Source organism: Rhea pennata, chromosome 2 (assembly GCF_028389875.1).
Source record: "Rhea pennata isolate bPtePen1 chromosome 2, bPtePen1.pri, whole genome shotgun sequence".
In the NCBI taxonomy this organism is placed as follows: Eukaryota; Metazoa; Chordata; class Aves; order Rheiformes; family Rheidae; genus Rhea; species Rhea pennata.
The window spans coordinates 45,400,679-45,416,179 of NC_084664.1; the positions used below are offsets into that span (position 1 = coordinate 45,400,679).

The window sequence follows — 15,501 nt, forward strand, 5'->3', positions numbered from 1 at the left end:
AAGAGTCATCTTATCTATTCTAGATACCTGTATCTACATACCTAGATACCCCATGGGCAACCAAAGAAGCCCAGACAACAAGACTATATTACAAGTTTAACCTTTTGGACAACTCAAGTTACTAAGCTGATTCTTATCCATGAATTGAACAAGGACTAGATTTTACCCACCAGCTGCAGTAAATCTCCAGTTCTCAAAAGCAACATTTTGTCCACAGGAGAAAAACAACAAAAACAGCAGACATGTCATAGAATAGATCAGTAAGTTATTATAAAGCATATAAAAAGATTTCTAATGTCCATGCTGGCAGAATCTACTTAAGCGAATTCCCTGCGAAATAAGCAAAGCTCCTCACAGAAGCACAGCAGGTATTAGTCCACATAACATCAGGACTCGGCTTATTTTTTAAAGAGTGCATTTATTTTGGTGCAACGAAGAAGAAATCATTGATGTAAAAAATTCCTGATCTCAGAATGGAGAACACATTTGTTTGGTTTTTGATTTTTACTTTTTTTCTTTTCAGAGGAACAGCTGAAAGATCTCATCTATAAATTTAGCACCAGTATTTGCTTCATACACTAGAAATAAGATCTGCCATCTCTGGGACACTGGAATGGTGTAGGCTCACAAGGGAAATAAAAGGTCAATAACTTAACATACATAATTCTCATTAATGCGGTACACAGGTATCCCATCATATTTTATTTTTTCATGCTCACAACACTCTTGGCAAGGAAAGAGGAGCCGCTCATTCTACAGATGGGATCTGAGGTAGAAAAATTTGTCCAAAACTGCACAGTTAGACTGTGCTGGGACCGTGACTTGAAACTGGGTTTCCCCAGTTATCTAATTAGCCTTGTTATGGGAGAACAATCAAATTGGCCTTCCTATTTATAGCCAGATTTTGTGCTTCTTCTTCTACGATTCAGTAAAGTTGCTGCTTTTCACAGTTTATAAGCAACCCACTGCAATACGCTTTTTTAAAAAAAAGTTTGCATGTAAAAGTATAATGTCAGGATTAGAAAAGGCTGACATTTTCACACTGCCACAGAACAACAGAACTAGAAAGACCCTCAAGAGGTCATCTCATCTGTGTGCTCCTCCCAAAGGCAATATCAACCATACCTATCTCATTTCCAACAAGCATTTGTCTATTGTTGAGATTCACAAGCAGCAAATGCACTCAACTTGGGACTAGCAAAGTAAAAGATAAGGTGCAAAGACATATCAGCAATCACTGCCCTCACAGCACTATTGGCACCATCTTCCTTAAAAAAACACTGTTGGAGATGTTGAAGAGAGGAATGATAGTACTGCATGTCCAGGCACCTCCACAACCTTTCTGTCCTTCCTTGATCCACAGGACTATCAGATGAATATGTTCTGTGCTCCCTTCCCCTGTCCACAGACCAAGTTCTTAAGGACCCATGGCTGAAGATGACAAAAACAAAAAGGCACCTAAAAAGACTGGGATTCACTGGCTTAGCATCTGCAAAGACCTCTGATGATGGAGGCTAAACAACTTGGCCATTTCACTTGTATTTAAGAATACTAACCCTATGGATTCAATATGTCAGTCCTAAATATTTTTATTTCTTGAAATAGCTGTGGTGGTCACAGGAAAATGATTATTCCCCATCTCTTTGCAGTAGTGTTTTAAATATCTCTGGACTATTGTATATTGTCTCTCTGTCTTTTCTAGTCTAAATAACTTCAGTACTTTCAGTCTTTCCTCATTAGTCACAATTTCTAGACAAGGTTCTATTCATTCTCACTGCTCTGCTCTAATTTTTCTCTTGGAGGTCCTTAATCTTCTTGAAATATGGGTTTTTATTTGGACACAGTCATGATAAAACAGATGGAGCTAAAAGTAGAAGGGAAGAATTAATTCATTTACCTTCTTTATTCAGTCCTGTAAGATGTTTACCCCTCTTTGCAAATGCTGCTGACATGTGATACAACTCCCCAATCTTTTTCTGCAGATCTGCTATCTAGCCAATATTCCCCAGCCTGTTTGTGCAGCTGATTATTACAGCTTAAACCTAGAGCACTATCCTTATTGAACTGCAGCTTATTTTTTCCCCATCTTTTTTGCAAATTGTCAAGATCACTTTGATTTCTAATCCTGCCCTCCCACTGTCTCTTGTAGTTTCATGTCATCTTCAAATTTAATAAGCATACTCTTTCATCCAAGTTATTGGAGAAAATATTGGCTAGAACCCAACCTAGGATGGACCTATGTGGAATCCTGCTCAACACATGCTCCTCTTTCAGCAACGAACCTCTGATAACCACTCTGAATATGATTTTCCAGACAGATTTTCACTATCACATTTGTAGTCTGGCAGTGCTTCCTTGGCTTTCTGATAAGAATTTTCCATGAGATATTACTAAGACATAGTAAAATTAACTGCTTCTCCCCCATGCATGAGCCTAGAGAAAGAAGGTAGATTGATCAATCCCAATTGATGCATTTTGTTCATGAAAAATCTACCTGGGAGCTATGCAAGGTAGGTCAAAACACATGAAGATTTTTATTAATCAGCTGTGCCCTACTGCAATGTAACTGGTAACTAGGTGTGAGAAAACGATTGCATTTCATATGTAACAAATTGCTTACTGCTGAATGATGAGAGTGACAAGATTTTGCAACGTGATTAAGTAGCTACCTAAACCCAGGCTAATAGGTCAAATCAGATTTTCTGTTCTTGCCTAGCCGTGTGAAAAACTGTCATAAAGTGAGGCCCAGCAGGGAGGAAATACCCATACAGAGTATTTAAAGCTACACAAACACAATGCATGATATACGTAATTGCTGGAGCTTGAGTGCGTATTGATGAAATAGAACAAGAAAGGCATTGCAGATATATGACAGAATACAACAACCAACAAGAACATGTGATAGTACTGTAATGTTCACAAAATGAGCCTGGTTATGTTCCTGGCATATGGTCCTGACTGATGAATGGCTTGACTGCTAGGATAGTTTGGGTTTATGCCCTTGGTACTATCTTCTTAAAATTATTTTTCTTAGCTTCTTTCCCACCTCCCCAGGTTGATCTCCACATGAGAACTTATCTGCTATTTCTCTGAGTTTATCTATCTGAAGCCCAGTGATTTTATGTTGATGTTCTCCTTTTTGCCTTTGTTTCAGCTTTAATGAGGAGCTTCCCTAAAGCAAACATAACAGTTTTTGGTAATGCAAAATATTCTGAGATTAGCTACATCTGTGTAAAACTGGAAAAAAAAAACCACTGACATTCATATAAGACATCCTTATAAACAGCTCTTGAGACCCTTCGCAGCAGATGATTGCCATCTCATCAATGATACAAGAAAGTCATAAATTAGACAGAATTTTTCCTGTTTGTAAATTTTTTAAAAAAAATTTACTGCATCTTTTTTCCTTTATGTTGCACCAGACCAAAAAAGCAGTACTCACTTGCTATAAATCAGATTGCAGAGTGTGTAAATCATTCAACACGAAGTCACTAAGTCACATTGCAAAATCCTGTCACTCTCATCATTCAGCAGTAAGCAGTAAGAATTCCTGCCTTCCCTTCAAAGGATCCAGCAGATCTGCAAAGCTTTCAAATATTATTTCTCATCTATGAGGCTAGAAGGAGAGAGGGTGCTTAAAAACAAACAAACAAAAAATCTCAGCAACTGTTCGTTGTTTCTTGTACACGATTTCTGAATGGCAGATGCTTGGACTCACTGTACCTTTCACATATCATTCTACCATATTATCAATTAGTCTGCTTATTTCACCATAGAAGGTTTGTATATACCTGCATGCTTCACGTCGTACAAAAATGGCACTGAAAGCTTTCAGTCTCTTTCCAATAACCTATTCCTATATGAGTACTTGTGAGAAGCTTTAAACAAAAATAAACAAAAAAGAAACAACCATCCACTCAACTGCGGATGTATGAAGAGTGAAAAAAACAAAGTAAAAACACTAAAAAACTCCCAAAAACCAAAAAAGGTTAAGAAATCATTGAGAGACTCATAACACGAATCACTTTTTAATAGAAAAGTTGGTCTTGTAGACCACAGACTATCCAGTGTAGGATACATTTGCCCTACTGGGAATCAATTAACATCTGACAGCTACAGTCACTGTTCAAACAGAAAATTATCTTTAAGAGTCAGTGACATTTTTATCTTAGCTTAACATGAGGCTGAAGTTGGACAAGCTAACTCTTTAGCAGAACACTAGAAATTGCCTACAAAGTATATTTCAGAATATGGCCCAGGCTCAGTCCCTCTATTTTTAGTTATGCAGGTACAGAAGTAGGTTAGGAAACTACTCCTTGTCCTGCTACAGCCATTGGCGATACGCTCCAGCTGTGGCTATTCAACTCACCTAAGATCTAACACAGATTCTCAACACACTCATCTTTCCGCTAACTAGAAGCAGACATGCTAGAGACCAGCATCTGATACGAATGCAGTACTCTCACTGAAAAGTCTAACCTACATACATCCATCAAGAGGCTTTACAGACACTAAATATTAGGCTGAATTCTGCAGCTTTTTCTCCAAGTTGATAAGAAAGTTTTTGGTTTGCACACAGAGATTTTATTTATTAATGTCCATGAGACTTTTCTATTTGAAATGCACATTGTCTATGTCATTTTCTTTAAATAATCAACATTAAACAAACACTTTAAAAATTTAAAATAGATCTAAAAATCTCTATTAACACTGCTCCAGATTCTCTTATTGCTCTACCCATATAAATCCAGCTTCAAGTCCACGGGCTTTAGTCAAGACATTCTGGATTTGTGCTACTTTATTTACAAAAAGAATCCAGCCTACCAGACCTAATTTTAGAAAAAAACATTTTCAGCTAACTCTTCCAGGTAATTACAAGGGCTCAAAGATTATACTAAAGAGGTTCCTGAATGGAGCTGCATATCCAAAATTAAAACTATCAAGAAACAAGAAAAGAAAGTTTGGAGCAACTTAGGAAAACTTAAGAGGAATACAGGAGAGTCAAATCCATAAATATGAAATAGAGTAATTTATGGATGGCTGAGTCAGAGATATACCTTTATTTTAACCCATATGAACCATACACTACAATTCTAATGTGTCCATTTTCCAGAAAGACGTGGAAAGAATCTGAAGTTTTATTTGTATGTAACCATCCTTGATGTGGTTTTTGGCAGGAAGCAAGAAGAAATAAATGATTTTAAATGCATTTTGAAATACAACCGGACAGTAACAAAATAACATTGACTACATGTCACAGCCAAATTATTTGCTAGTTTTCAGCACATGGAACAAAGAGAAATCAGAATGCATCTCTGTTTTCCATGCAAAAAATTACTAAAGCCCAAGTTACTACTATATAGAAAAATAGTAGTTACACAAAAGTAATGCTAAATAAACTACATAGTATACAAACTCACATCAACATGAAGCCAGAGGCCATGCTTTTCACAGATACTGGCTATTTTATCCAGAGGATCAAATGCTCCCAGCACTGTTGTGCCTGCTGTAGCACAGACAAGAAATGGTGCTGACCCCTGCAAAAGGATTCAAAACAAAAGAACTGTCATTTGCAAACTCATTTCCTATATTTGGAAAACTAAAGTGTAACAAGGTCTAGAAAAGTAGGACATAGATATGACAATCTACATTATAGTTTTGCAGCAGCAAGAGTCTCATGCAGGAGGTACTGTGTTTAAAAGTGCTGTCTCTTACAGAAAAAGCATTTCCAGCTAACACTATCACAGGGAAGACTTCACCAGCTTCAGACTATTTGACAGATGCTAGTTTTGTCAAGATGAAAGTGTGTTGGCTATTTGACATTTATTTTTATACACTGATTTTCATTGCTCAATCTTTTTACATCCTACTACCATACTTGCTGCCATTCTGCCTAATACAAACAAAGCTCTTAGTTCAGCCAGCAGGCTGCCCATGCAAGGGAAATGACTCATCCCTCTTGGGATGCCACCTGCTTTACCTCTGCAATGCCTGTATATGCCTGCTTAGTGAAAAGGGACCTTTAGTGAGAGAGGGGAGACGAGGGGTGGGGACAGAGAGACATGATTTGCCTTAGGCAGCACCAGTAAATACTACAACTGGGACAGTTGTTACTAGATAACCCCAATGTCTGGTCTACAGCAAACTGCTATTCTTTTACTCCTCCCCCTTTCTTAAAAAAGAAAAAAAAAAAGGAGGGGGCGGTAGGTGGTAACTTAGCATTAGCAGGGAGACCACTGGAAATCTCAGGGAACTTTAAGATTAAATTGGCAAGATAAGGAAGCTTTTGTAGCCTCAGACAACCATCGCAAGGCACCCATTCCGGTTTCAGTGACTTTGTTCTTTGCTTTTCCATTTCACTAATACCAGCAGTGCAATTACAATAGCAGACAGGCTGAAATGTGCTTGCTGGCACCTACCATTGTGAATATTCGCGCCTGAGACTATTTAAGAGCAGATATTGGAAAAGAATCAGCAGGGTTTGTAGCACCTTCATGAAACTGAGAGCCCCAGAAACTACTGTGTAGTTTCATTTGCTGGTGAACACATGCTGAAATAATTTCTCTGCCTGCTTCAGCATGGCAGCCTAAGCATGGCAATATAGTTACTGAACAGGTATTAAAGTTATTAAATTGTATAATCTGAGGTCCCTGGAGTTTATTAAACCTCTCACATGATGCAAGTCTATGCTGATGTAACGCAGTGAATTTTAACTGAAATCGGGCATCAGCTGAAGATTCAACTCTACATGCAGGTCATTCCAGAAAGGCAGCTTCACTTCAGCTGAAATCTGATCTCACTCTTAAAAATAAAGCAGCATTGCCACATCTACTGCAGAGATCCATAGGCTTAATTCACATTTACACTCTGACAGTTTTATTCCTCTTTAACAGTGTGGGGACTGTAAGAAGAGTGCATAAATAAGATTTAGTTGAATTTTAAGATTTCTTTACAAATCATTAAAGCAGTGAAAAGTAGCCTTGAAATAAATTTAAATGAGTCCCATAGATCCACAATAATTACCAGCCTGTAATTCCCTTCTTGGTCATTCATTCTTAGTACAACCTAGAACAAAAGTCAATCAAACACTTGCAAAACAGCCTGAAGCCCAAGTGCTAAGCGCTCTTGCAAGTGAGGCAAAGTTATCTGCTGCATTTAACAGCTTCCATAAACTTTCTCACCAATTTCCTCCCACAGCTATATCAAAGACAAAGCTCCCCCAACAGGTAACATGACTAAATAAGGGGAGAAGTCCACAATTTTTAACAATTGAAAAAGGTTACTAACATCACCATTACATCTTCCCCCAAAGAAGAGAATCATATTTTTATTCTGCTTGCCATTATAGTTAATAAATCTTCTTGACTAAATCCTCTAAAGAGAAGCCTTAGATTCTTCATATTCATAGTCCATGATAATTTTGTGCTTCTATTACTAGAGAATACATCCTCTGTTGTCTAAGAGTCATGAGAATATTTGCCGAAATTCACAGAAGTGTCTTCCATAAAGTTAGCAGTTTACCAAGGAGAGAACCACTTACTGAAGGTTTGATGAAATGAAAGCTTTCAATATGTCTGTGACTTCTGTTGAAAGGCAAGTGAAATAGTAAGTGTTTCTCAAGTGTAACAACTCTGTAAGTAGAGCATTTTAACATAGAACATTTGTTTTTAAGTTGCAGAGCACTGCACTAAGGCCTTTTTTTTTTAAGATCACAAAAGCCAGATTTTTTTAATACCCTTTAAATTTATCAGACCAAGAGATCAAAATTCTGTTTTTGTGAGAGCAAAGAGCTTGTTTCCCATGTTAGCCTGCTTTTTCTCACACCAATGTATTTCAGTCCCTTTTCTCCCTAGCTTACTCAAAATGAGTGAAGCACACATTGTCTTGTGCTAATAATGCAAGGTACAAAAAGGGGCAAGCAAAAGAGTTTGCCAGATAATTAGGCCCATCATATATTAGTTCTTATTATTCTATCTAGTATGAAACTCAAGGGTAGATGGTTGCTAGGCAGAAAAAAAATACCTAAAATAAGCTTTGGCAAAAGCTATTTGAGCCATGCTGTGCAAGACAGGATGCCTTTTTATCAGCAACAACGGCAGGGTATTGAAGGCATTGTCGACACCATGGACATTGCTCTAGCTACTTGATATTGCTAGATCAGAGTCTAAGGACTGTATTCTGGCCCCTACTGCTCTGATGCACAGACTGGAACAGTAAGAGATAAGGTGACCAAGTCAAAAAAAGGTCTTCTGTGCCTCAGTCACATTCAGTCTCCCAACCTCTCTAGCATAAATTATGTTGGCTGTAATAACGGCTATCCAACAGACTGTGGGACCATTGCTCGAATACACACATCAATACATTTCCAAATACTGCCCTTCTAGTCAACAAAGTCCCTGTGGGAAGAAAGGCACAGAATACAATCTCTGCACTCTGATACAGCATTAGATAGGAGCAAATTTAGCATTTACAGTAGGTACAATAGTTCTAGAGACTAAGCCACATCTTACAGCTCATACTCACTGCAGAGAATAGAACAATGATTGCTGCAATAACTAAAAAAAATCTACAATTTTCATTTACTTTTAAACGGAAAGCAGATAGTGTATCCATCTGAGATATGATAAGGGCAAAAGAAATGCTAGATATATAAGAAGTATGCTAAATACTTCAGAGCAGTGCTGTACCTGGGACTTTTTTTTAGTAGCAAACACTTTGTAGAATTTTACTCCCCTGAAGAGTAACATCTGAGTGTCTTGGATTGTTTCACAACTTTGTAGCAAATACACTGCACCTTCTAATAAAAACACTGGTATATTAACTGTCCTATTTTTAAGCTTTCACTCATTCTTAGCTTTCCTTCCTTTCATACATACACACACAAGCACAGAGCCTGCACGCACTCTTCTCCTTCATGCTCTCTCCCCCTCTCACCTCTTTCCTGGCCCGTTGAACTTGTTTCTCCAGTTCCTCAGGTATCATCTTACCTCTAAGGGACACAGATTTAAAACTTTTCAGTTACATTCAAATAGGTTCTTCATGTACAGCACTATTGCATTTTAAAGTGCTCAAACCTCAGCCATGGCTTTTCTTTCCTTACCTTTCATCTGTTTTGATGAAGTAAATATTTTCAGTACCAATACCCAGGAAAGAAGCTGCCTTCTTCATGGAGTAATGACACTGTAAATAGAAAAGAGATGAAAAAGAAAGCAAGTACATAATTATAAAGAAAGAAAATCCTTAACATAGGATACAGTGTCATATAGTGACATTTAATCTGATCCAGCAACTCTGTTCACACAGATCAAGTCCTGAGACTCAAGCCCCAAACATTAGAGGCAGCACAATGGGGACCTCCAAAGCTCTCAGACTACTACTTCTGCAAAATCTTAGATCTGTTTAGACACCAAGGTTGTTCACATGAGTTTGGACCTTAGAAGTCACTGTGAAAGCAAGCAGACTTTAGACAAGACTTTGTAGCACATCTTTGAAATGCTTTAAGTCAATATCGATTTTGCAAAAAGTTCCAGTTTAGACCAGCCTGCATTTTCCAGAAAATAGCTATTATTTCAGCAAAAAAAAAAAAATTAGCTAGCTCTGATCACAAAAACATCATTGAATGATTACCTACATCACACAACCACTTCTCGCTTTGCACTGAATAAAGGACATCAGTGGAAAAAGCCTGTAGAACAGGAGTAAAAGCATACAGGCCCCACTGTTTGCCCAAAGAGATGTTCAAAGTGTGTGTTTACTCAACTGGACTAATAAAATAGCTCTTGTTAGAAAGCCATTCAAGCTCACATGTCCACTCTGTACTTTGTGCCACCTTTTTTCTATTAAAGAAATGGAATACAAGGCCTTGAATGTGTGTTCAACATTCATCTTTGCAAGTTAGGATCTGCCCCTTAGTTCATGGATGTTCTTATTCCAGAATAAGAATATCCTGTCTTATTCCAGAATAAGAGTATCCTGATTTCATACATCTTAATCTACCTTTAAGATAAGCCTGGGAAGTCAAGATATGATAACCATCTTAATCTGGATTCATCTTTACATACTAAAGCCACTATGAACAACCAAAAAAAATTCAAATGCAATGGAGTCAGCATTTCACAGGACTGCCTAGTTTTCCTCAGAACCAAGCTCTTCCAAGTCTGAGTTATCACTGCTCTTTCCAAAAAGAAAAAACAAAAAACTGTTTTTTTTACATTACAAAACAGTTAAAATAACTCATATTCCAGCAACCGCGAAGACATCTAGAATTGTTTCTTTTCATACAAGTGGTGAAGCCAGGTGGTTAATTAATTCCATTTTCTTCCAGAGAGTTCATACAAATGCAGTTACTGAGGAACATAATTATGAAAAATGTACAACATTTTAATGTGTGGGTATGAATATATTACAGCTATTCAAGCCTGTCACACTTATTTTGATGAGATGGATCATCTCAAAGGGCTTTTTCTTTTTGATAAAAAGGTTTTCCCCACCATCATCCACTTTTTAAATAAATGCATACAAAGATACTACCCGATAGTATCAGGTAGTCTTAAGAATGCTTAATATTCTAGTATGACATATTCACATAGCCTTTAGGACTCATTCATATAGATTGTTACAAGAAAAATAATATTTATAGATTAATAATTAATTTTACATTACTTAAATATTATATCAGTAAGTGGTAATATTGTTTGTAGAATGGCTGTGTTGTTCAATAGAAGTTTGAAAATGATTTCCACTGATTTATGAACAATTTAAAATGCAAGCAGCCTCTAGCACTGATTTCTATCCATTAAGTTCAGATGAAAAATATTATATTGAATTACTAGGAATAATAAGATTGCTCCAAATTCAGAAAGCAGTAGACTTGCAAAAATCAGCATACTAGTGGGCAAGTCATCAATAAATCATATATTTTAATTATGAAACATGGTACAGAATAATGGGAGAAAGACAAATGAGGCTTGAGCATTTAAGAGATGATACCAAAAAGCAGAGGGAGAGAGAGGAATAAATGGAATACCAAAACAAAACAGGTTTTAAGATGCATCATTTCTTGAAAAAAACCTTGAAAAATTTTTCAGGTGTTCAGGAAGGCAGAAGAGGGACAAGAGTTACACTACAACATTGACTTGGAGCATGCCTATTCTGATGAAAAAGATATTCTCTCAATTTTACTGAAAACACAAAAGAATTTCCTCTTTTTTGCTATCATTACTGGAAGCCCTGTTATGCTAAGTTACAGGACACCATTTTAAGCAAAAATATACCTGAAAACATACAGCAGCTCCAGTCAGTTACAATTAATTCACTTATTCATAGTCCCCTTTCCAAAAAAAGGAGAAAGAAATATCCTGAGGGAAAAAAATATTAACTCAATTATATAAATAATTTTAAATATTGATTTTTAACATTAAGAGGTCAAGTCACTCTTGCCATGTCTTTTAGGGGCTTGCTTATTTGGACATATTATTAAATCTGTAGCCATGTGCAGTGAAAAATGAATGCCTTTAAGTACAAGATCAAATTGAAACAGCGTATTTAAGGTGTGCTGCCATAGTATTAACTATAGTTGGACAGTTTTCTTTTCCTAACGAGCTTGCAAAGAGAAAGTAACCTTCCCCTATGCTCATTAAAATAAAAGTTTTCTTGATTTTGAAAAGTTTCCTGGAAACATGATTGCACAGAGCAATTACATTATCATGAGATTGCTTTATTTCTCATTTTTTCTTGTTGTAACTTTAATAAGGACAAGGATGACTTAATATTGCACTCTCCCACTTTGCTACTTTTGTGATCAAGTTGCACTGGAGACGAATTTAGTTTCTTTGCATTAATAATAAAATAAAAAAAAAAGCTTAGCACCACCATGGACCATCCAACTGTTTACACATCCTCTTCTACCCTCAGTTGTATCAAATTGAGTAATTTCTACTTTTCAGACCAATGCAGTAAGCTCTTGGGTCAGGATGAAGTTCAGATGGGACTCACATGTAGTCAAAGGTGGTAACAGGCTGACATCTACAACTATATCCGTACTCAGGCATTAGAGAAATACTAATCATGCTTCAGGAAAGTAGAGCACAATTTGTCTAATACTACTGCCACTATCTCAAGAATCATGCAGGAATGGTCCAGAAAGAGAATTATTGAGTAGAAGCATAAACAGTTTTCATTGTATATAACCATCAGTTTAAGTAGCTAACCATTTTATTTTCATTAGATTAGGACACCACTTAAAATTTCTTTGAATTTCATTACCACAGGAAAAAAGAAGCCTTTTCCTTGTTGAAGGCCATACAGAATATGTGAGGACCTCGGAACAAACACCTTTGTGTTACCCAAAAATATTACCTGTCATTGGGGGCCATGTTTTTTTTGTTTGTTGATTCCTTCCTTACCAATGCCTTCAGATGATTATAATCTCATGGCTTCTTCATACACACACAGTTTGCCTTATCTACTTTGAAGCTAAACACAGGATTCAACTTTCTCAAGACCATTTTTATTGTTGCCTGCCTAGTACAAGGCAGGTTTCTGTTCTCCAGGTACTTCTTCAGTACAAAGAAACATAAAATACTAAATAAAAGAAGCCTCAGTTAAAAGCAAATAAGTTAAGCGTGTAAGTTCTCTTGTCACACTGTCTTATTTTTACTGTAGGCTGTTTTTAAAATATATTCTCAATAATAAAACTATCTGAACTAAAACAACTTCCAAAACGTAACACAATTTGGACTCAGTACGAATGGATCTAGAATAAGGATGCATGAACGTGTGCATCCCTTTCCTCATAACTGGGAATAAACCCTAGAGCTCCTAAACAACATTCACTATGCCTACATACCAGAAGCAGCAGCTATACAGTAAGTGATTACTAAATACCAAAGATAAAATGGTTTTTCAAGTCAAGCAAAATATTGCAGATCAAGAGCATCACCCCTACAAGTAATTTATTGACTTATTTTTCCTCATTAGCTCTACAGTTTATAGTTCTCTGGGGAAGCAAAGATACCAGAATAAATTCATTCTGGAGGTCAAATAAAAATGTCCTGAAATAATTTTTTTTTTTTTGCAGTAAGAGTGTACTTACTAGTTAAATCTTGCAGTGAAATCAAGTATTATTACTTGAAGAAAAATAGATGTTATTCATTTCAAAAGCATAAAGTAAAATGTTTCAATCTCATTTTTTCTCCTTAGTTTTTTAAAGATGAAATGAGATGTATTAAGCATGAACTGTCATATCATTACATAGACACACTTCTCAGAAAGAAAAAAAAATATTTTGCCTGAAAAAAAATCACTTTATTTAGGACACCAAGCTTCAGTTCCAAAAATGTATATCCTGTCTTAGACAACTCAAGCAATGCTTATATCCCTCAGGCCCCATCAGAATAAACCTTTCTATGTACACTGTAAACTGTTCAGAGCATAGATTTAAGATCTAAGATTACATTAGCAACCATATATTTCCTAGGATAAGATTGTGATCTCCACTGGGACCTTTAGATAGTAGAATCAGAACTAATAACATCTCTGTGCTAATCCAACTATAAAACTCTTAAAGTTGGAGGGATAGTTGAAAAAAAAAGAACCTCTAAAAAGATTAACTGGAAGAAATGCATGAACCTAACTGTTTTCCTCAGGCAGTTTGGACAGAATTTTATTCAATAATTTTAAAATTAGTCAGATATTTTCAATTATTTAAAGAAGAGCTGTCTAAAGATCTGGCAGGTTTTGCCCAAATGCTTTATGCTAGTTTTGGTTTGCTACCACAGCCAGTCTGCATTCAGACACAAGGCAAAGGAGGAGCTACAGAGAGCCATCTCACTGGTCCACAACTGCTCAGCCCAGAACGAATTAAAGCTGCGAGGAAAGAAAGCTTTGACATACAAAACCTACATATGGTTGCTGGTAGATATTATGCTGTGGGAAGTCAAGTGCAGCAGATCTCCACCATACCCCACATGCATTTTACTTCAGGTTCGTGTACAACCTATTCTTGTATCAGCAGTTTGCTCAACTCAGTTCAAAAGCAAGAACCTCTGTTTTCCTTCTGACAGCAAGAGAGCTTCTGCAGGTAAATTTACCATCAGATTTCCCTACATAGCTCCCATGCTTCATATCGTACACTGATGATAAGCTTATTGCACCAGAGCCCCAGGACAAATACAGTCAAATTATATAATTTTGCATCCATTGAAGAACAAAAGTTCATTATTTTCATTGCAGAACTTCTAACAAAAGCTTTTTTGTTTTGTTTTTACCTCTTCTGAAGTGAACAGGACCAGTCTTGGCAAGCCTGAAAGCCCTTTTTCCTTTATTTCAGGACAAAATTTGTATCTAGCTAAGTTCATAGCATACATATTAGAAACAGAGCCACCTGCAGAAAGAAATACATAAACATCACATTAGTTACAATCCTGGCACCCACTGTGTCTGACTGCCTGACTGATCAGCAAAACAATAAAATAAAAATAAATCAGAGACATAGCCTAGAGACACATCCGTAACAGTTCACTTCTCCTACAAAAGCCTACAGATAAGAAACACACTTTAGGCTGTACAGTATGCATGAAAATAGAGTGGGTTTGAACACTCTTTGGGGATATTTTTTAAAGAGGTAAGAACTGTGACCCAGCAGTCTGCCATGACAGAGAACACTCTTGATAGCTCCTTCTGACTTGTACTGAAGCAATGCCAGCTCAGCCACCTGTGGGAGCAGAAGAAATCTCTTAAGAAACCAGGTCTCAGAGCATTAAGAGCAGAAAAAGTCTTATCAGGGAAAAAAAAATGTGAGTGCGAACTGGAAGTTCTGCAGGGCAAAGCCCAAGGACCTGGACAGTGTTTCTTAACTTAAAAGAACAGAAGGAAATTAAAAAAAACTATATAGAACTAGCACAAAAAAAGGCACATCTTGACAGGATCCTGGTAAGTTTGAATTAAGCAATTCTGCAGTAAAAACAAGGAGTTTACTGAAAATACACATCAAAATCTGAGGCAAAAAAAAAATCAGTCTTAATAAATTTTACCTCACAAGTTTTCCAGGAGATTCTAGTTTTTTTTTCTACTACTTACATGTAGGATAGAATTACTGGAGGGTTGTTTTTTTTTTTTTTTTTTTTGGTGGGGGGAAGGGGTGGAAAGGAGATTAAAATCATTTACCAATTTAATTACCTTGCTCTCCCCCAAACTGTTAGAAAAGCTTCATATCTAAGCTAATAATTTTGTATAGGAATAATCTGGGAAGTAGTATTATTATGCTTCATTATCATACATTGTGCTGGAATGTTCCTTTACCCAACTTTTGAAAACTGGCCTATCAAGAAGCTTAGGAAACATTTGTTTGGTTTGCCTGTTCATAACATTTCAAAATATTGTTACATTTAAAGGAGTTCCTGATGCTCCCACTAAGATAAACTGTGGCACCCGCAGGTGACAGACAGAATACAGAGTGCCCTTACACACCACTGGTTGACATCTGGTACTTAAATCAGCTTC

At 36.6% G+C, this 15,501-nt stretch overlaps 1 protein-coding gene across 1 annotated transcript in view; it reads right to left on the reverse strand.

Moving 5' to 3' along the window:
- Positions 1 to 15,501, reverse strand: part of GADL1 (glutamate decarboxylase like 1) — a 240,086-nt gene that overhangs the window by 50,944 nt on the left and 173,641 nt on the right. Inside the window, exons 6-9 of the mRNA XM_062567847.1 lie at positions 14,268 to 14,383; positions 9,101 to 9,180; positions 8,935 to 8,989; positions 5,421 to 5,537 (exon numbers count right to left, since the gene is read on the reverse strand). Coding sequence (XP_062423831.1) covers positions 5,421 to 5,537; positions 8,935 to 8,989; positions 9,101 to 9,180; positions 14,268 to 14,383 — 368 coding nt within the window. The remainder of the gene's footprint in view (positions 1 to 5,420; positions 5,538 to 8,934; positions 8,990 to 9,100; positions 9,181 to 14,267; positions 14,384 to 15,501) is intronic.